Source organism: Protopterus annectens, chromosome 17.part0 (genome assembly GCF_019279795.1).
Source record: "Protopterus annectens isolate FY-2018-M chromosome 17.part0, PAN1.0, whole genome shotgun sequence".
Lineage (NCBI taxonomy): Eukaryota > Metazoa > Chordata > Ceratodontiformes > Protopteridae > Protopterus > Protopterus annectens.
The window spans coordinates 83,818,105-83,841,575 of record NC_056751.1 but is presented as its reverse complement, the minus strand read 5'-3'; the positions used below and the strand labels follow the sequence as shown (position 1 = coordinate 83,841,575).

The window sequence follows — 23,471 nt, the reverse complement described above, 5'->3', positions numbered from 1 at the left end:
TATAGTACTACAGAAAACTATCACCACTGTGCTCCAGTATAGTAGAAAAAGGCATGGCTTGTGGTGACCCTGATACATAATTTGACAAAGTATGTGTGTGGCTGAAAGATCTGGAGACAGGATATACATACACATTAATGGTATGGCCTAAGGCAGGTCATGCCCCCACAAGCATATATACTCAAGATTTTTAGAAAAGCAGCTTAAGTCAATCAGGATGGATTCAGCCAAATACTGAATTGACAACAAAATGTCTGTCTATATTAGAGTAACTTCTTCAAACCACAGCAGAAAAAGAACAGCCAACAGCAGCCTTTACTGAAAGAAAGAGTACTGGGGGGGGGGGGGGCTTTTTTAACTGTTAGTTCACTGTGGACCTGTTCACCCTCAAGCGTTAAGTATCCTTTCTTCAACACTGCTGTGTTTTGGGAAACAGTTTCCAAGCCAGGTTTAACAGAAGTCTCAATATGATGCAACAATGGAAGTAGAAATAATGCAATTTTAATACTGTAGTCTTTACAGTTGTTTTTCAATCCATACAGCACCATCATAACAAAAAAAAAAAAAAAATCCAAAGCAAGTTTTAGAAATTGCATTTTAACACTTTTATTAGCAGAGAGGCAACCAGCTGTAAGCCATTTAAGTTCTGCTTCTACGTGGAAAATGAACCACTATGGTGTGAACAAGGGGAAAACAGTTTAGATCCCAAAGTCCGATTTACATACTGGGAGACCCTGAGTAAATCAGTTAACTTTTGTGTACTCTATTATCACATGAAAACAAATTAGAAATGAATATGCCAGTATTTACTAAAAACAGTTTTAAAAGGTTCTCATTCTGGTCATGATGTTTTCGAACAGACCTTCACAATTTCTGAGACCTATTTCTTTTCCTCTTCCTTTGCTTAATTAGGAATAAGTTATCAGTGGCTTCTGAACTCTCATGTTTAATAGCTTTTTTGCCCATCCTTTTCCTTCTTCTCTTCTTGGTAATGGCTGGAAGCTCTCTCTGCTTTTCACGGCCATGAAAGAATAAAACTGCACTGTTACTGTGCTGTTGTGGGGTGGCATTAACAACTTGATGGCGGATCATGGATCCTCTAGGGAAAGCATCTTCCATTCCTTCACAAGATAAGAATTCTTGTCTTTGACTCCTTTTCTGGTTTTCATTCACTTGCCTTGCATTCTTCTTTTTGTCTGGCTTATATTTCTCCTCCTTTAAACCTTTACACATTCCTCTGGATCTTTTTTTCTTCTTTTTCTTTTTCTTTTTTGTTAATGGCTCTGTTGTGCAGTTATTCTCAATCCGCGGTCTCTTTGCTGCCAAAGGCAATTCCCAGAGGCCTGCTTCACAAAGTTCTGCAGGAAAAAAAATGCAAAAACAGCATGAGAACAATAAGCTTGCAACACAGAAGAAAAATACAATTGTCAATTATTTTCTTTCCATGCAATCCCTTACACTACGGCTTAAGAGCTAGCACTAGACTCATACATGTGCATAACGCGCGCGCACACACACACACACACACACACACACACACACACACACACACACACACACGATTCAGCTAACAACTACTTCCAATAATGCTTCATAATTTCCAATGTGTTTATATTAAACATATCTGAATCACAGGAGTGTAAGATTAAAGAGCATTCCCACTTGTTTATTTTTTTATTTATCTGACATTTGTTTACCGGGAAAGTCCAGCTGGGATAATATCCCATTTTCAGTGGAGGCCCGGGGAGAAAAGCTCCACACTGACATAATATGGTGACAGTTAAATAAAGTTATTACAGAAGAATGACACACTAATAAAGTAAAAATTCAGCTTCAATTCATATAGTGTGAACCTACACATATATAGTACAAGTATTTGGACAGCTATAAGAAGTAGAATAAGAACAATGTCAATAGATAAATTATTCACAGTTGCAGTTCATAAAGATGAAATTAAACAGTGAGAACACTATATGGAACAGAGATGACTAGATAATATAGTCAAGGCAAAAATAAATCTTTGTCTAAGAAACAGATTTTACTAATTCCTTCTCTCTGAACACAGTCAAAGTTTGCTGGTGGTGGAAGGATGGCGGGGCTAGTTCAGCCTGGGGCAGTGCAGGAGCAGAGCCAGGTTTTATTTAGGCAGTCTTTTAGTAGTTATTTGAAATTGCCACAGTAGTGCAGCGGTTAGTGTTGTCGCCTCACAGCAAGAGGTTCTCCCATTCGATTCTTGGCTGGAGCGCCTTCTGTGTGGAGTCTGCATGTCTTACCTGCAGTCGAGTGACGTTAAAGACATGCAGGTAGGTGCGTACATGAATGGGTGTGCTTTCTTTGAAGAATGGGCATTGGTCTGGCAACTCGGCACCATAAAAATCCACTGCCAATCATTAGAGGACTGGAGTTCTGCTGTGGTGACCCCTAACCGTGAAAAGCCGAAAGACATTACTTTTGAAATTGAAGCGATTAAAGGTAGATCTAATTTCCAGAGGGATAGAATTCCATTTTTAGCAACAGAGTATCAGTAGAGACTTTGGCCAGAGGACTTGTGGGGTTTATATATGCTGAGAAGATGTTGCTCATTAGATCAACGTAGTCTATTAGAGTGATAGGAATGGAGAATAGGAGTAAAAGCAGGGCAAGTCATAAGCTTTGTGAATAATGTGTATGTGGAGATAAGCTGTATGTAATCTAAGTGGTGAGGCAGTTTGAGGCAATTCAATGCCTTAAATGCAATACAGTGGAGGCTGTGGTATTGTTTGCTGGTGGCAAATTTTGCAACCTTATTACAGCATGCCTCCAACATACTTTTCAATATTATTTTGTATTCAAGAATTGCACTTTGTGAAAGACCCCCATGGGGAATACTTACTAATGCCCAGCTGAAAACCAGGTCTCTGGAGTGCCTTTTACAATGTTGGTGCAAGTCACAGGGAGAAAAAACTCTCAAAGCTATACTTACACATCAAACAGCTGTGCAGAGTATTTAGCCTTCTTAGGAAAGGAGAATGAGGTAAGACTCTACCGTCTTACAGGGTGATTTCAACATACATTTATGGAACGATGGCGATACTTAGCCAACAGTAACTGATAGGGACAACCTTGATCTGATCCAAAGTGATAGGTTGTTGGACTTCTGTGCAAGTTATGAATATAAACACTGAACATCATGTCCAAACACAAGTCTCACAAGTGTATTTGGTACATCAGATCAAAGGTCAATGATCAACTTTGTGGCCAGATTATCAGACTTGAGGTTGTATACTCTGTACAGACTGGTGAAGAGAGGACAGAGTTCTGAGCTGATCACCACTTGGTGGTGATTGAACTGAACAGAATAGGGGTCAGCCTGACAGATCTGGGAGACCCAAATGGGCAAAGAACTCCCTTGGGAAAATGTGCCAGACACTTGTAAGATTTTGATGACCAGGTTCTAAGAGAGACCAAAGATTTGAGTTTAAATGTATCATATTCAAAAAGATTTCAGCTGTTGAGGTGGCAGTAAGAAACTATGGAAGAGGCTTAGTAACTGCCTGTCACTCGGCCAACCCTAGCCACTGTAGGTCAAAGGTCTAAAACTCTAATAACCATGAGAGCTGTATGATAACCATCACACTGCTGAGGACCACAATCAACATACCAAAATGAAAAGAGGTAGTCAGTGCAGCTAGGACTGTGGCATAGTGCCCTCCCTCACTTTAAATAATGTCATATTAAGGTCTGCTCAAGGCCTAAAGTCTAAGTTTGACAGCCCTGCTTTAGCAAAAATATGGTGTGTGTGTGTGTGTGTGTGTGTGTGTGTGTGTGTGTGTGTGTGTGTGTGTGTGTGTGTGTATGTGTGTGTGTGTGTGTGTGTGTGTGTGTGTATATATATGTGTGTGTGTGTGTGTGTGTGTGTGTGTGTGCGCATGAATGTGACTAAACAAGGATTCTTGTGACTTAGGAAGACAGTAGCCAGACAGTTTTGATTTTAGCCTGCTCACTCACAACAGAAAATACAATGGAAACAGTGAGGTTGATTTTTACATGCTGCACTTGATTTCATTTGAGGCTTTCCAGCATGTTATTAAGGTAAAGGTTTCCAAGACATCCAAGTACTGTAACTGATGCTACTAATCAACATCTTCAGTACTGCAAAGACAAAGAACCAGTACCAAACAACATTTAAAGATGTTGAAAGGTACAACTATAAGGCCTTTGTCTTTTGCTGAAAATATTTTAAACCTGCAAATATGATTTCTTAACTATTGTTTGTAAAATTTATAAACTCACTGTCGAGCTTTTCTCCTCGGGTCTCCACTGAAAACGAACCAAAAGATCAGTTGGACTAACCTGGTCAACAAATGTAAAATAAATAATAAATAAAAGCACTGCTGGTGATTCCCTGCTAGTTTTTCCCACTCATCCTCCCCATTTGTTGATCTGCTTTTTAAACCTGGTGATTTTAAGCTGCTCACCCCTACTGAAAACTGAGCTTAAAGAGCTCCTCCCTTTCTACACTGCTGTTGAGAATTATCTAGTTACCTTTCCTTGTGCTTATATTGAAAGTTGCATTTTGCCTCTTATTCTCTGTTCTACTGATTTACTTACTCTGAATTCATTATCTAACTAGCTGATGGATGTTGTTCTTCTTCTTTCGGCTTTTCCCGGTTAGGGGTTGCCACAGCAGAACTCCGGTCCGCTAATGACTGCAGTAGATTTTTTTACAGGTGCCGAGGTGCCAGCTCGACGCCTAACCTTCAACGAAGGCGCACCCATTCTACGCATGTCTTTCGAATGCTACTCGACCGTGGGGAGGACATGCAGACTCCACACAGAAGGCGCTCCAGCCGAGAAATGAACGGGAGAACCTCTTGCTGTGAGGCAACAACACTACCGCTGCACCACCGAATAAAAGTAGTGTATTTTTACACTGTAGCAAGCACTTATTTTTACATCAAGAGGTCAGTGGATTTTCCATCCTGTGCATTACAATCTAGCCTGGTCTGTTTAGGTTGAGAAAAACACTTGAGATTTCTGCATGTAGTTTTATTGGCTGGAGGGTTTATTAATCACCTTATCTTGTTTTTGGTGCCTTTAAAAATTCTGTACTATGAAGTGGCTCTTGGCTCATTTATACAAAGCAAACTTTTATAAGTTGTTTAAAGTACACTGCTATATCCATATCATTTTAAGTTTTTTCGTGGTTGCATTTCGTATCTTTTAAGTTTGTTTATGGTAGCATTTCACTTTGGACACTCCTTTACTGCGCTTTTACATTAGGAGGACTTGGATTATTCATCTAGTGGCAGTAGGTGTTTACCTGGTCTATCTGAGCTGGGAAACACACAAAAGGGCTCTAAGCATTTTTTTGCACTTCTCTTATATACTGTGACTGTACCAGCAATTTAAAAAAAATGTACTGTCTGCTGCTGCTTTAAGTAGTTAACTGCAATGTATTATATTGTATCTGTTAGTTGTAGGACTGTTGTAGATAGTTTGTTTGGTCTTGTTATACTTGGGCTCCAAACCAGCTAATCTACATTAAGAAGGTGTTTTTCTGCACCCTAGTGGCAGAAGTGTGCTGATCTAACTTGTCTGAGTTGGGAATTGCTGGTAGAAGGCATATTGTGTCCTTTTCAAATTGGTAGTTGGCTTAAAACGTGTTTCTCTTTGCTCGTATTTAAGCCTCACGCTTGTGCACGCTTTGGCATAGACACTTAGGGCTGCTCATCAATTGGCGACTTTGCTACTGATTGCTGAGAATCTGCTTTCACCTGAAGCAATCCGCTACTGAAAAGACAAAAGTAAGTATTTTTTGCACTTTCTTATATACTGCGACTGTACTTTAGCAGTTTCTTAAGCTATTTGCTGTTCTTTTTGCACTTTATAGCAAAAAAAAAAAAAAAAAAAAAACAAAACTACCGCCTACTGCTGACTTAAGTAGTTAACTGCACTGTATTACATTGTATCTGTTAATTGTAGAGCTATTGTAGTTAGTTTGTGCGGTGTTGTTACACTTGGGCACCAAACCAGCTAGGTGTTTTTCTGCACTCTTGTGGCAGAAGTGCACTGATCGAACCTGTATGAGTTGGGGATTGCTGGTAAAAGGCTTATTGTTTCCCTTCCTGATTGGTAGTTAGCTTAAAACTGGTTTGTCTTTGTTCATATTTAAGCCTCCCATTTGTGTGTTGCTGCTTTTTGCCCAGGGCAGTTAGCAGTGCACTGTATAGATGCAAAAGCCTAGAAGTTCAGTTTTTCCCTAAACAGCTGTCAACCCTTTCAAGCTTTTCTGCTGCTGGAGGAGCAACTCAGTTGCACACTGAGCAGCATTGCCTTGTAGATCAACCTTAGTCTACAGAAAGTATAGGTCCCACTTGTAGTCTCGGTACTATGAGCACAGTCCTGTCAAATTAACCCATTCTCTTCCCTAATAAAACGTAACAGTAAGAGCCTGCTATCATGGACAGGCAGTTTCCCACCATATCTCTAACCAGCCTGACAGACATGGGCATCCTGAGGGAATGTTGCAATTGATTCATGTATACTGACAACCAGCTACTCCTGAAAACAAATACTTTACATGAGAACTGTAGTTACACTATGAAATTGGAGGCAAGACTCTCACATAAGGAAAAACTGAATGCCAAAAAGGTTGTCAGCACATGCACGCGCGCACACACACGCACACACACACACACACACACACACACGCACACACACACACACACACACACACACACACTCACACACACACACACACACACACACACACACACACACACACACACACACACACGCACACGCACGCACACGCACACTAAATAAGGACATGACACACAAACCCACATATGCAAAAGTACTCACTAGTAACTTACCAAAAGATCAGAGGCCTTCCAAATGGAAACCACTTACATACATAAAAATGGAAAAAACAACCACAGCAAATAATAACACACACACTAGTGTCTCAACAAATAAGCCCATAAGGCGTAACACCACAAAAACTAATGTATTGGTCACAGGTGACTCCATTGTGAGACACAAGGATGTTCCCCTCACCAGGCTGGATAAGGAGCGGGTTATGGTTAGCTGCTTGTCAGGTGCCAGGATATGTCAAGTCACTCAACCACAAGTACTGCTATGACTCCGTCATAGTCCATGTGGGGGTGAATGACTTGAGATGTGCCTCACTGGACTATATGAAGAGAGACATGACTGAGCTTTCAGATTATGCTTCACAGACAGGTGTAAGCCTAGCCTTAAGCAGCCTTCTACCTTCTCCAACGATGATGCCACAATATAAAAAAAAAAAAATGACTGACTTTAACAATTGGCTTAGCTTTTGGTGTCAGTCCAAGGGGATCCAATATCTGTTAGACATGGTCGACAGGCCACAGTTCTTTGCCTGAGATGGTCTGCACCTATCTCCTCTAAGCTTTTTGGATACTGGCATAGGCATTAGCCACGCCAACTGTGCCTTTTTCAGAGAGTTTCAAAATAACCAACCTCCCAACATAACAAAATCCTCTCTAGATAAACTCAAGATACTGCTGCTTAATGCTAAGAGTCTAAACAAGAAACTGCAGGAAGCACTCCTCACTTTGGAAGATGCCGATGTCTGTGCAGTCAGAGAAGTGTGGCTCAAAGGCTCGGAAAGTGCCCCGGCCATGCAGGGCTACAATGCATTCCATAAGTTCAGACCACAAACTGAGCATGAAAGAACCAAAGGAAGAGGTGTATCCATCTTCATTAAGGATAAGTACACCTCGAGACTGGTCAAACAGTATGACTCTCTTGAGCTACTCCATGTCCAATTAAATACAGGCAAAGCCCCCTACCATATCATAGCTAGCTATAGATCCTCCACCATGAAACAGGAAAAGCATACCACATTTCTGGACTTACTGGAGTCACTTGCCACAGAGCCCAACACCTTACTCATGGGTGATTTTAATTATCCTACAATCGATTGGGAAACACACACATGACCACAAACATGCTGGCTCAGAGGTTCTTGGACTTTGTCAATGCAAATGCTTGGAACAGCTAGTCAGCACACTCACAAGAGGCTCAAATGTCCTGGGCATAGTACTCACTAACATGGGAGAGGACTGCGCCCCCTCCCCCATGTGATGTCCTCCCTGATGAGATTGGACCATAAATCAGTCTTCAATTTAATTATAAGACCAAACACCCCATCAAGCTCAAAAATGCATAAGAATTTTTCAAAGACAAACTACCTCCTACTAAGTGATGGTATAAGAGGTCTCAAAGCCCCCTTGAACGCAGATAACATAGACTCCTATGCAGAGGTTTACACCAATGCCCTGCATAACCACTTAAGCAGTTGTTTAGAATCGGCTGTACCTGACTGGATTAAAACCAGATCTTGCTGAAAAAACAAGCCACTCTGGTGAAGCCCTAGCATAAACAGGCTATACAACAACAGAGAGAAACTAATGTCCAAGAACAAGAGGGAACTGGCTCAGGAGAGGAAGAAATCCCTCTCTAACTTAAACAAATTGAAGATCTTGTCAAGTCCTCCAAAGCTAATTATGAAACAAAAATAGCCTTCCTTGCTAAGGATAATCACAAGGCATTCTTAACTATGTCAGAAATCTAAAAGGGAACACCCAGCTATGTGCTGAACTGGTTGTGGATGGCATCACTCATACTCAACTGGAGGTAATAACCAACCTGCTAGTTGACAGATTTGGAGCAAATTTTGCCACCTTTCCCCACCAGTCATCTCCCACCATTCCTCAGCCTATTATGTCAAGACAACAGGTCATCTCAATGCTCTTCAAGGCCAAAAACACAGCATCAGTGGACCCAGACAACATCCCAAGGTTGCCTTTTAAACAATTTAAAACATAACCTAGCATAACCACTTGAATCTCTGTTTAACCACAGCCTACAAACTGGCTGTGTTCCGGTGGAATGGAGGAGAGCAACAGTAATCCCTCTGCATAAAAGGGAACCATCCACAGACCCTGGGAACTTTAAGCCCATAAGCTTAACTAGCCTCATCTGCAAGGCCATGGAAAGAATCATTATAGACCTTATTAACAAGGACATAGGTAATCTCCAAACACAGGACTCAATCCAGTTCGGATTTGTTAAAGGTATATCATACCTGTTAAACATGACTGACTTATTCTAGACAGTCACCAAGGCCCTGGACGAGAGAAAGACAGTGAATACTGCCTATCTTGACCTAGCCAAGGCATTTGACACAATCCCCTACTCAGGTATTATAGAGAAACTCTCTCAATTGAGAATTAACCCCTACATTATCAGCTGGGTAGCCAACTGGCTCACCAACAGGACACATACTGTCAAAGTGTCTGACTTCACTTCTACCAAAAGGCCAGTCACCAGTGATGTACCACAGGGTTCTGTGCTGGGCCCATTATTTCTCAGAAGTGCAGGTAAACTTGGATGGCCTGTGGCTGACCTAGTTTGCTGAAGACTGCAAACTGGGACCAATCACTGAGTACCACTAAACGATGTTAATATACTGCAAACAGGGTTAATGTTGACAAATAATTGGTACCAAAGCCACAGATAAAAGCTAAATGCAAAAAATGTATTATTATTCCCTTTGGGAAAGCTGACTTCCCAACTAACTACATTAGAGATAGCACCCCCCCCCCAAGTGTAGGCCCAGTGTTACATGATCTGCGTACTAAGGTTGACAGCAACCTGAACTTTGACCACCATGTCTCCACAAGAGTAAGGAAATTCTTCTATATGGCACATAAGTAAAGGCATCAGATCTAAATCTAAGGGTATACTTGGCCCTCATCAGACCAATAATTGAGTACAATTGCTCCCTCACCATACGCCTATAACAACTGGAGAGACCACAGATGTTTTGTGTACCCTGTAATTTCTTGTTGAGAAACAAGTCCTATATGGAAAGATTGAAAGCCCTGTCACCATATACCATATTCTGTCTTCTACAGGCTGCTAATGGGTGACCTGTGCCTGGCTTACATGGCAGTCTCTGACCCAGCCCTGATGGAAATGCTACACATTCATAAATCAAACTGCACAAGGGTCACTCTCTTCAGGGATCTTAACCTAACCTCTGACATGAACAGATCATGCTGAGGACAGAGAGACATTAACACAGAGACTGCCATTTTTCTGGAACAAGCTTCCAATTCTCATGAAGCTGAGCCCCTTCCTGACCCTCTTCAAATGCAACCTAGATCAATGGATGTGAGACTGCAAATTCAGTCCTGGGTGGTGCCCATGTCCCTCCTGGACAAAGGAAGCCGTTATTAACTACCATGCACCTTTACCTCTACAAACTTCAATCACCTAACCACTAACAATTGGGGCAACTCAGGATAAATATGGCTAGGCTTGTAAGGGCTCTAGAGCCATTAACCTAGTAAACTTCTATGAACCTAAGACTAGCCAGGCTTGGGTGTGAATTATGCACAGATTTACTCCATTTCTGGTATGGGCATTTGATATAGAGGACAAGCTGGCCAATTGGAAATACATCTTTTCTTAACTTCCATTTGTTGTAGGTATTACAGCTTGAGGCATGAAGAACTTTTTGCACTATATGCAATATAGTATATAATGCCAACAACTATGCAAAGATTATATTACTTTGTTTTGAAGGTGGAGATGAAAGTGTTCACACTGGTTTTATCATGAAGTAGTTTATTTACAGTTTTTTATAAATCTTAGCCAAGCACTAGACAATGTTTTTGTTTACTGTACTGTATATGCGTCATCACACAAAGGAGGGAGAATGATGAATAATTAACACAGGCATCTCCACCTCATCTTTCAGTTACATGGATAAAATTACTAAAAAATCCATCCATCATATGCCAGATTTTTTTTTTAAGGTAATGAACTTACATCCTGCAACAGCAGTGTAGATGGAAAAAGCTCTGACTATAACCCAGCTAAACGTAAAAGAAAAACTGGAGCTCCGGACACCACAGCTTACAAATAATAAACTTCAGTAAAAAAAGGTAAGCGCTTTCATGGAAAGCAAACCCGCTTCTTCAGACCATATAAAAAGTTACACAAACCACTCACATATACATAAAAATTTCAAAAAGACATTCTCCAGTCAAAACAATGTTCCAGTCTAAAAACACAGCCCAGTGGAGCAATGAACTGGCCAGTGAAGATGTGCTGTATTAACACACCCCTTTAAAAACATGAATATTAAAACAGTGACATAGAATATTTATCAGCACCAATGGTATCAAGAAAAAAGGTACACACCTCTCTGACATTTAAATATTAATGTTTAAGGGGCCAAGACTTATGAACTGGCTTCAAAGATACATGTTCATTCAGCCCTGGAAATAAATTTCCTTTCAAAAGAAAAATAAGTTATGTACTCACCATAACGTTCCATCTGAGTAGGTAACTTCATTTGTCAGCAACCTGTGGGTATCGGATCCAAGCCAGCAGCTTTATCCAGCTAAGATCCGAGCTCCAAGCTCCTCGCCCTTACCCATAACCCCCTGCCGTCCCTCTCTGTCCTCAGATCGAGTTTGCTATAGTATCATAGAATACTACAAAACAAAGGATCAGCTAAACATCCTAACCTGATGTCATCTGGAAGGAAGTACAAAGATCCTAAAAGGACGAACTACAGGTTAGGGGGACGGAGGGGGGGTTGGTTGCTGACAAATGAAGTTACCTACTCAGATGGAACGTTATGGTGAGTACATAACTTCATTATCTGAAGTAGTTAACTTCATTTGTTCATCAAACTGTGGGACAGAGTCCCCAGCTACCAAAAACTTGGGAGGTTCTCATAGAAGAATATTCCGGAGCACTGCAGTGCCAAAGGACGCCCTCCCTCTGGAAATTATATCCAACTTGTAATGAATAATAAAGGTATGGGATGAAGCCCAAGTGGCTGCTGAACAAATGTCATCCAAGGACACTCTGGACAAAAAAGCAGCAGAAGTAGAAATCGATCGAGTAGAATGGGAGTGAACTCCGACAGGTTCAGGTCGGCCAGAACTCTTATATGCGAGAAGTATACATTGGGAAATCCATCTGGACAATGTAGCTTTTGACACAGGTTTACCCAAAATGGGTTTAGCAAAGGATACAAGGAGTTGCTCAGATTTCCTATGTTCAACAGTCCTGTGTAAGTAGAACCTTAATTGTCTGTGCACGTCCAAAGAATGTAATTTGTATTCACCTTTGTTATGATAATTTGGGAAAAAAAACGGTAAATTGATAAATTGATCAATGTTGGACTCAGAGGCAACTTTAGGCAAAAAGGAGGGATTGGTCCTGAGGGAAGCTCTGTCTTTATAAAAGACCAGGTATGGAGGTTTGGCACAAAGGGCTTGAAGCTTCGAAACCCTTCTAGCCGAAGTGATAGCAATGAGAAAGGCCATTTTCCAAGATAAATATTTTAGATCCACCGAAGCTGCAGGTACAAAGGGAGGGCCAGTAAGAGCCTGGAGAACAAGGGTTAAATCCCACGGAGGGAACGCATCCTTAACAGGAGGTCTTAACAAGAAAGTACCTTTTAAGAAAGTCTTGCAGATCTTAGAAGAAGCTAAAGGACCGAGATCACTTCCCACATGAAAGTGGGAAATCGCTGCTAATTGGACTTTGACCGTAGAGAAGCTGGCAACTTGGTCAAATAAATACAACAAAAACTCTAATACAGCTGGTATAGGAGCTGTAAAGGGATCCAAATTTCTATGTTCCGCCGAGATCGAAAAACATTTCCATTTGCTCTTATAGACCTTTCTAGTAGAAGATTTATGAGCGGCTACTAAGATAGCCTTAACAGAAGAGGAGATGCCAGGAGTCCTAACAATTATTGGAACTGGATCAACCAAGCTGTGAGCTTGAGATTGTCCAGGTTTGGGGTTGTCAACCCTAGGGGGTGAGATATCAGATCCAGAGTGGGATCCAAAATCCATGGAGGATTCACTAGATGAGACCATAGGCAAGGGAACCACATTTGACGAGGCCAGAATGGGGCTATGAGGATCACTCTGCTCCCCAACCGACGAGCTTTCTGCAGGAATTTTACCATCAGAGGAAGAGGCTTATTAGCATAAAGTAGACCGGATGGCCAAACATGCACTAGAGCGTCTCTGGGGGATTCCCCTGGTGGGGGAAGTAGAGCAAAGTACTCGCTGCACTTTGCGTTCGAAGGCGACACGAAGAGATCGCAGCAAGGTTGACCCCACTTGAGGAAGATTTGTTTCGCTACTCTCGGGTTCAGAGACCACTTGTATGATGAGAGGATGGTTCGACTCAGCCTGTCTGCCAAAATGTTCGACCGACCCAGGATGTGCGTTGCTATGAGAAAGCGGTTGGTGGTGATCGCCCATTCCCAAACTCTCATGGCCTCTCGACAAAGCGGATAGGATCTGGTTCCCCCCTGTTTGTTGATATACCAGACTAATGACATGTTGTCTGTTTGAATTGCAACTGTCCCTAAGGGAAGAAGAGCCTGGAGTGCTTGCAATGCTAAAAGCACCGCCCTCATCTCTAGGACGTTGATGTGCAACAAGGTCTCCGAGTGAGTCCATGTGCCTTGGACGGTTCTGCCCATGCAGTGCTCCCCCACCCGAGGCGAGAAGCGTCCATGGTCACTGTGGCTTTGGGTGGGGACATTGAGAAGGGGCGCCCTTCCCGGAGATCCGAGGACTGGATCCACCAGTGTAGGGATTTCCTGCAAACCTTGCTGAGGGAGATAGATGCACTTAGCGGATGTTGCAGGATGGACCATTGAACCTGTAAGGTCCATTGTAGGACCCTCATGTTTAGACGAGCTAGGGGTGACAGACTGATGGCCGCAGCCATGGAACCTAGCGTCCTCAGGACCAATTCCGCTGGAGGAGCTGAGGACTGTAGGAGGGCCAGCACATGGAGTGTCAAAGTTCGAAGCCTGTCCGGAGTTAGGAAGACCCTCAACCGGTTTGTGTCTATCCTGGCCCCTATGAAATCCAAGATATGAGTTGGTTGAAGGGAGGATTTCTTGAGATTGATTGAGATTCCCAGATGAGAGGCCAAGTGAAGCAAGTAATTCCTGGCTGAACTTAGTAGATGCCTGGTGGGGGCAGTCAGGAGCCAGTCGTCTAGGTACAAAAAGACCTGTATTCCCTGAAGCCTCAGGTGGGCCACTACAACTGCCATAACTTTGGTGAACACACTGGGGGCTGTGGTGAGACCAAAGGGAAGGACCTGAACTGATAGTGGCTGGCTCCCAGGCGGAAGCGAGAGAAACCTTCTGGATCGTCTGTCCATCAAAATGTGGTAGTACGCATCCTTGAGGTCTATAGAGAACATCCAGTCGTTCTCCTGCAGGAGTGGGAGAATGGATTGAATGGCGACCATCCGGAACTTTTCTTTGGCAACCGACAGGTTTAGAGTGGACAGGTCTAGGATTGGTCTTAAGCCCCCCATCTTTTTTGGCACCAGAAAGAACCTGGAGTAAAAGCCTGATCCGGACTGATCTTGGGGGATGGGCTGGATTGCTCTTTTTTCTAGCAGATGCTTTATTTCTGTGGCTGCTGCCTCCCTTTGATTGGGTGGGACATCGGGGAGGCTCCGGGGTCTGAGAGGGAGATTCAGAAAGGGGATAGTGTAACCTCTGGATATGATTCGAAGCACCCAGCGATCCATTGTAATGGACTCCCAAACTGCTAGGTGCCTCGAGAAACGCCCCCCGACTGCCTCCAGAGTGGAGCAGTCGGGTAACCCCTCAGGGCTGCTGCGCGGGCTGATCCGAAAAGGGTTCTCTTGACCCGAAATTCTTCGGTCCCCCTCTGCCTCTGGGCCGGCGTCCACCCTGTCCTCCTCTGCCTCTGAAGGACGAGAGGTCCGGAGCAAAACGGGACTGTTGAGATTTCCGGAACCACATCTTCTTTTGTCCCCTTTGGTTCCTGGAGAAGGCCCTCTGGGGAGCCGAGAAGCGGATCTCGACGGCAGACAGTCTTCCCGTCTTTCTCACTCTGAACCAGTGTGTCGCGGACGGTCTTGCCAAACAGCGAAGAGCCATCAAAAGGGCATTTGCGAAGGATGCTTTGAAGGCTTCTGCAAAGTTGCAGAGACGGAGCCAAGCATGCCGCCGTAAGACAATGCCCGCTCCGCTAGCTCTAGCGGCTCCTTCCGTAGCATGGGAAAGAAGCCGCATAGAAGTGTTCGAAATGGACTTGAGAGTGGCCATTCGAGCTGAGAATGTTTTCTTATCCTCGGCCGACATGGACTCTGGGGGCGACCCGGCGTATTCCTTGATGAGATCCCGCTGGAGTCGTATCACATGTGCCATATAGTTCAGCGACCTTACGGAGAAGGTAGCTGAAGCGAACATCCGCTTCCCTAGGCGGTCCATCATCCGAGACTCCTTGTCGGGAGGGTGGACCGAGGAACTCTCCTGGTCTAGTTCCTTCTTGGTGGCAGCCGCCACCAACATGGCATCTACTGGAGCACCCTTGCTCCAAACCATCCTATCTGTGGGTGGACTGAGGATTTTGTCTGGTCTCTTTGGTATGGGCTCCACAGTGTCCGGTTCCTTCCATGCCCTGGTAGTGATCAGATCTACCAGGGGATCGGCGTGAGGGGACAACCAAGAGGTAGATGGGCCTGCGTCAAATGCCTCCAGAAACACAGACTCATCGGTGGAAGGTTTTTGGGCTGACCACCCCCCTCTAATATGAAGCATTTCCATAATGTCTCAGAAGGAGACGTCCTTGGGGGGTGACCTTGGGGAACCTTCCCCTTCCTCTAAGTCTGTGTCCTCTGTCAGGGACTCTGGTGAGTCCAAGTGCCTCCTCTTGCACTTATGTTTGTGAGGAACCTCCTTGGGGGGGCTGTCCGAAGATGCCTCACCAACCACATCCTGTTCCTCTAAGGGAACCATCTGAGACGTAGGCGCAGGCTGTCCTTGGGGCCGGGTGAAGGAAGGTAGGCCTGCCTGAGAGGGAGTGGAGGGTGGAACCGTAGCAGGAGCCTGGGGTCTCGAATCCTTCGACAAGACCCTCTCCACAACATCGAATGCCGAAGGAGAACTGCTCTCTCTAGAACCCAAGAGCAGTCCCTTCGGATCTGAGGCGTGGACCAGAGCTGGTGCCGATGTAATCGGATCCGAAGGGCCAGTCTGCTCCGACCGTGACGGAGCCAAAGACACACTGACACCTACGAATCCGAAGCTCAGCTCACGGCTCCGAGAGCTCGGATCCGAAAACGGACAAACTCGAGGGTGCGGTCGGAGTCGAAGTAGGGTGTACTATCGGTGCCGAGCCTCCCCCGGCTCTGATGCTACCTGGATCTGACAGCTCCGAACCCTGGTAGTGGGTCGGAGAAGGAGCAATCCGGGTGAAAAATGGGGTCGAGCTCCACCCCCGGAGGGGGGGGGGGGAGGCAGGAGCACTCCCATCTGCAGTTGGGCCTGGAGAAATCTACGCATCATCTGGTCCATATCTGCATCGGACAAACTTCGAGTCGACCTAGATGAGGCCACCGAGGCTGGCCTGGAGTGCTGCCTCGAAGACCTCGAAGGCGACCGGGTCTCCTCCTCCGGCTCTGGGGAAAAACGAGGTGAATGGAGCCGGGAAGGAGAAGGCCCGGACATCCTAGGAGAGGCTATCTGTTTAGCCGGCGGAGCCGAGGAGGAAGTTTCAGCCCGCCGCTTGTGGTGTTTCTCTCTCCTTTTCTCCCTCCTAGATTCCCTCTCCTCCTGAGCCAAGGTGGGAGGGTGAGTCCCGGCCAGGGGAGCAGGGATGGAAGGGTGGACCGCTGCGGTCGCAGCAGGTGCCACCGACAGAGAAGAGGACGAAGCCGAGTCCAGGGGCAGAAGTCTCGCCAGAGTCAGCTTCGACCTCCTGTCCCTCAAAGCCCTGGGGTTGAAGGCTGCACAAATTGTGCAGCCCGATGAGAGATAGTCAACCCCAAGGCAGATAACACACCGAGTGTGGCCATCCGCTGGGGATAGCTTATGGCCACACTCGGTGCATTTTGAAAAAATTGCTTTAGGGGCCTCAGACATGATAACAAAGATAGGCCCAACCCGCATACACCTTCACACACACGGGGGGAGGGGGGAAGACTAAACTAAAAAAACAGAAAAATTACTAACAAGTTTAGCAATTTAACAGAAAAGGGGAAACAACCCTCACTCGTCTATGAATTAAACTAAAAACTAGGTAAAAAAAAAGGTACATTTTTATATAACTCACGAAACCCTATGCTTGGAAACTCGTTCTAGATGCTTGAATAAGCCGCGGCAAACGAGATCTGGGGACAGAGAGGGATGGCAGGGGGTTATGGGTAAAGGGGAGGAGCTTGGAGCTTGGATCTTAGCTGGATAAAGCTGCCGGCTCGGATCCGATTCGGATCCGATACCCACAGGTTGATGAACAAATGAAGTTAACTACTTCAGATGTATCCATTTCATTTCTTTCTTTCTTTTCAGTGATAAGTCTCCACTCCTCAAATTTTCAGACACTAACTCTAATACAAGAAACTTAAAGCTGTGCCTGCTCCCATTCTCTATAACATGTTGAGCTAATGCACTCATACTCTTCTGATTATGTATGTCCCCCATGTGTTCTAGAATCCTTTCTTTAAACATTCTACTGGTCTTCTTGATGTAGAATGATTTACACGTCATGCATTTAGTGTAATACATTAAATTCTTGGTCTTACAATCGGCATAAAAAAAGAAAACTAATTTCTTTCTTTGTTTGCGAGTGTACCAGGGAGGTGCAACTCCAAATATACTGACAAGCCTTTCATAGTCTACACCAAAACGTCCCACATCTATCTCATGCATCAAAAGGAATCTGTTCAAAATTCTTATAATATAACTGTTGCTTCAGCGACAAATTATTTCTAAAGGAAAACGGTTTTATCATTTAAAACTCTCCTAAGATCCAAATTAACCAAAAAAAAGTGTCCAATATTTCTTAACAGCCTCATAAGTAATGTTGCTATTACTTAAATAAGTGAGGAGAAACTTATTCTTATTAGAATGTTTACTCGTCTGTTTAGGTACCACAGCTACTTCTTCAGCTGAGTCTGAAAAATATGGTCTCCCCACTGTATCTCGAACAGACCATGCCTCTGCTAGACTTTTGTCTACATCACTTACAGTATATCCCCATTCCAAGAAATCCTTCTTCATGTTACTCAAAGTAACTTGCAACTCCACATTATCACTGTGGATTCGCATGGCTCTTAAAAACATCCCTAAAGGACATTCCTAGTCACATGACCGGGGTGCATACTGGTTTTATGTAATAAAGTATTCTTTATGCATTGTTTTCTATAAATCCTTGTGTTAAATCTTTTACCTTCATCAATTTTAATAGATGCATCTAAAAATTCTATACATTTATCAGAAACATGATGGCTGAACTTCAGAAATGTTGTGGTACCATGAAGGTAATTTAAAAAAACAGTCAAGTCGTCTAAACTGCCAGTCCATACAAAAACACATCATCTACAAATCTCCTGTAAAAAGAGAAGTATTGTGTATAAGGATTATTGATGAAAACATGAACCTGCTCCCAGATGACCCAAATTCAAGGCACAGTCAGTGAAGGATAGCTGTGCCCTTCTGGGGGGGTGTTCCACCTGGCTAATGCTGTTGTTCAACTGACATGGCCTCAGCTCAGGAGTGGAGGTCCATTATGATGTGGACAGCCAGTGCCAGGAAGACAAGGGCATAAGCTCCCAAACAAACCAAGGATGGCAGCTCCTGTGAGAGAACATGCACATGGACAAAGAAGTACAGACAGCCTTTTTGGAGACAGGCCTGTTTATGTCACAACCAGGGGTGCTGTTACGTCATAAAATGAAAAATGCTCTCATTGCCAAGATATCGGTAAGAGCACAAAGCACCCTCATAGTTGTCTTGATGATGACTTCCTACACTGGACTGTCTAATGTTTGAGTGAGGAAAGGCTTGATGGTCTGCAAGCACGGGGCAAAAATTACAGAAAAAAGTAACAAACCTCATTTTAAAATAACTAAGGTGTAGAATACTAATAATCACTCCTTAACCATAGGTGACACAGGATTTAAAAACTGCTAGCAAAATTTACCCGTATGGGTTCCATGGTTATTTGGATTTGCTTATTCAGAAAGTCTAACTGGATTGGACAATCCTTTTCTGTAGAGGCCCAGGGAGAAAAGCTCCAAAATGTAACAATCACTTATGCAGTAAACACTCCAACAAATATACAGCACAGTTGAATACATATACATATAAGGCACATTAACACAAACTGTATAGTGCTTGTTTGTAAGATAAGGAATGTAATGGAATACTGCACTGTAGTAGCTGACATACTAGGCAAGAATCATCACGTAACATGATCTATGTAAATGGCAGTACAGCATTTCATATTCTGGAAGCATACAAAAGAACATACTATGGGTACACCGCAACAGTCCTGGATAAAATCTTACATCATCCATGGTCAAGGGAAAGCACAAGTATAATCAATCCCTATGGATGAATGCCACACAGTGTAACACAATAACATTGCAAAATTAAGTTTAGAAGTGATGTGTAGTCAATGTCAGGTGCATATGTTAAACTCAGAAAAAAGCAATGCCAATAATGTACTTAAAAAGTGCAACATGTATAATTTATTTGTAATTCTCAAAGAATTTTTTTCAGCTTTGGAGAAAATGGGTCTGCTAAGTGAGGATGTATATTTATTCATTTCAGTACCACAAATGTTACAGGTTAAGTGAGCATGTGCTACATATTCATTCCTCTACAATGATAGAATTTGTACAAGCTTACTAAGCACCAAGAGTTACAGGAGTTTATATTTCTCTTCAGGAAAGGATCACAACAACCTAAGTTGCTGCACTGCTAATATATTCAGCACTAAACACGCTACACAAAATACATAATTGAGTGTGTGTCCGCATGTGCAAATATGTTTCATAATTTTTTCTTTTTCATGATGATCACAAAAAATATTTTGATGTGTCAAAATTCTGAAAAGCACCATTTCTTTAAATGCTGTCTTCCCATCTTCACTAAACTGGACAGAACATAATGTTACTTTTATTGGGGGGCTACAACACCCATGGCAAAACTTTGGAAAATGGGGTGAAAGCAGCATTTAAAAAATGTTGAAAATGTTAACTTTTGTAATTTTGACCCTTTGACATTCGGAGAGTTTATATTGTACCAGACACTCATATTACATGCACACATGGGTGCTGGTGAATATATTAAGTGTGTGTATGATCGAGAGCTGTCTAGTCAACTAGGCAGTTGATCAACAAGTGTACAAGACTGCATAAGTTCAGCTGTTCGGAAATTTGCCCTTACCCTGTGTTGATCCGGACACATGCTCAACTAGCATATGTCCGAATCAAAAAACATCGAACACACATACACAAAAGCGCTTAACATCGACAAGCGCTTCCGTGTATGTGTGCCTGCATCGTAGATCGCACTACAGTGCGGGTACTGTAGTGCGATCTCGGAGTGAGAATAATAAAGTATTGGGGATATGGGGGGTGCAGGGGGGCAAAGCCTCCCTGCAGAAACATAGATTTTTTTTTTTAACTACACATACACGGAAGCGCTTTTCGATGTTAAGCGCTTTCGTGTATGTGCGTTCGATGTTTTGTGATTCAGACATATGCTAGTCGAGCATGTGTCCTAGACCCATATATATATATATATATATATATCTACATATACACACACACATACATATATATAATAATTAGCAGTTGGTGTAGGAATGCAGGGGGGGGGGTTCCACCCTGCAAAAAAAGTTTTTTTTTTGTTTGTTTGTTTGCTTTTTTAAGTTCAATTTTGCATGCGTTGAGGATATTTCTCCATGCATGCATGCATACAACTGTGTCGGTTACATGTTTTTTGACCTTTTGCAGTCGATGTTGGGTGTTTTAGATTACATGTTAGACAGACAGATCATAGCTTTCAACCTTCCATCTTCTAAATGTGGAACAAATGGGCAAAATGTGGAACACCTTCTAACAGCTTACTAACAACTTCAACTATGAAGGTCACAGGATGGTTAAAATTGTTACTTTATACTTATAAAAAGTTCTTATGATGAATTAATATGATTCAGTGCTACTTACCATGGACATCAATTAAAAATATTCCTAACACTGAATGTGTGACAGACCCTTTCAATGTGGAACTTTGCGGAACATGGAGTTTTTAAGACCCAAAATGAAGAACGTTGCTCATAATGAGGTACACTTGCACTATGAGTTATGAGTATGAGATAGACATATAGCTAGCTAGCTAGATAGATAGACAGACAGAATGATAATGGTTCTCTACATTTCACTGAGAGATGGATAGACAGAAAGATAATGGTTCATTGAACCACAGTTAAAAAAAAAAAGTCCTGGTACATTCATTACTTGCCGGCCCACTTTCTAGGCTCATTGTGTTTGTGTGCATGTGTATGTCTGTGCATATGTATACATATATGTAAGGAAACTGGATTCACTTCAGAATACTGAAACATCGAATTTCAGAATTTCGAAACTATGAAACCAAATCCACAAAACACCAAAACTACAAAACCCTGAGCCCAAAACCACGAAATTCAAAACACCGAACAAACTGCATACACTACACCATACATACACCACAACACCCACATCACAACATAAACAAACAAAAACTACACACATACACAACTCATACACACACAAGCAGGGGGGAAGCCCCTGTGCACCCCCCACACCCCCCTACTTATATATACTAACTCCGAGATCGCACAAACAGGAAACAAAAGCAAACTCGCCCACGCACATTCTCCAGTCCCCCACACACACATCAAACATATCAGCACACTCAAACACACTCTAACCCCCACTCAAATCCCTTACAAAACAGTCACTTACCTGACAAAACACCTAGATCCACACATGGCACCGCGCACCATAAACACACAATCCCGGACATCACGTAGCGTAAGGCCATAACCGCAAATTCGAAATATTGAAATTTGCAATTATGAACTTTCGCTATTTTAAACATTTGGGTTTATAGTCTCGAGATACTGAAATTCGACATTTCAGTATTTCGAGATTATAAACAGCTCCCAAGGAAGCTATATTATTTGATTCTCTTAGGATATATCTGATTTGCTCAAGTAAGCAGAATGTTCAGTAAATAGAGATAGCAGTATGCTCCTCTGTTTACTGCATGACAAATTATTATGCTAACACCCACTAAAATCATAGCAAAGGTACCAAGACCGAAATAGTATTTATGTTCTTCTTATGCAATTAAAATATTTACGTGCACAATGAAACAAAGTATAGTACAGAACTATGGGATTAGACATGGTTTAAGTAGCAATTTGGCATAGCAGGCAATTTCACATTAAGTAGGTAGATCCAGGAGTGGGCAGTTTTTAAAGCAAATAAAGCAATCTAGGTAACAAAATACTGCTTCCCTGGGGTAACGCTTATTAGTATTTACTTCAGCAAATGTATTATGAAAATAAGTTACATTTTCTATTTCTCAAGGAGTACATGTCCCAAAGTAATCACAGTAAAGTCAGAAATTATCAGGAACAGAAGTCAGGCATCAAGGGTGTCTGGAAAAGAACAAGGAGGAATGTACACCAAGTGTTGGGCTGATGCATTGAAACAATGCAGCTGTTACTGAATCCAGTCTGACAAGAACACCGAGGCATAGATCTTCTGGTGTACAACTACAGTACTACACTGCCTGACAACAGCTAGCAGGGATCATATCAGCAAACACTGCATCACCTACTACACTGGCATTCAAATATCCTGGTTAACACACACACACACACAAACACACACACACTGAAGCAGTAATGGTAAAAAAAAAATCTATTTCTTATTGAGCTGAGCACCATCTCGCATACCACCTTTGGGAATGCAGCTCCCAACTACCACCCTGGACAGCGCATGTTTCTAGAAAATATACTTTTTTATGTATTCTGGTAATTCCACCAAAAATTCTGGCCTGCAGCTTAAAAAAAGGAAAAAAAAGTTATAGACCATATGGAGACATACAAGAATGCAAATGTCAAACAGTTATGGATCCCCCCCAATTTTTTTTTTTTTTTACTGAGTTTACAGAAGTGCTTTTTTAATCCAAAAAAAATCCTTAGCAGTGTTTAATTACTGGCTTCACATATACAGTGTACAAGACAGCAGTCCTTTTTAAAATTAGATGCTATTTATCAGTCAGTCAAATTCATCATCTCTTATATAAAGTCTCTGCAGCTGCTGAAAGAATGGTGGTACACTGATATAGTATTTAGTGCTGCACCCTCACGGTTTCTTATATCTCTTGTTCATTTCCTGGCTGAGGTACCTTCTGTGTGGAGAGTGCCTGCCCCCTTCCCCAGTATCACTGTGGGATTTTACTGTGATCATTGGTATCCTTCTACATCATAAACACATATAGACATATGAACTGCCAAGCTTGTAAATGGCTGCAGTGTGTGTGTTTGTGTGTG

The 23,471-nt window shown here is 42.8% G+C and overlaps 1 protein-coding gene across 1 annotated transcript in view; it reads right to left on the bottom strand.

Annotated features, from left to right (window-relative positions):
* Positions 1–590: 590 nt before the first annotated feature.
* ZCCHC7 (zinc finger CCHC-type containing 7) overlaps positions 591–23,471 on the bottom strand; it is a gene marked incomplete at its 5' end in the record, with an annotated part of 2,015,093 nt that continues 1,992,212 nt past the window's right edge. The window contains one exon of the mRNA XM_044059153.1: positions 591–1,358. Within this exon, the coding sequence (XP_043915088.1) occupies positions 865–1,358 (494 nt within the window). The remainder of the gene's footprint in view (positions 1,359–23,471) is intronic.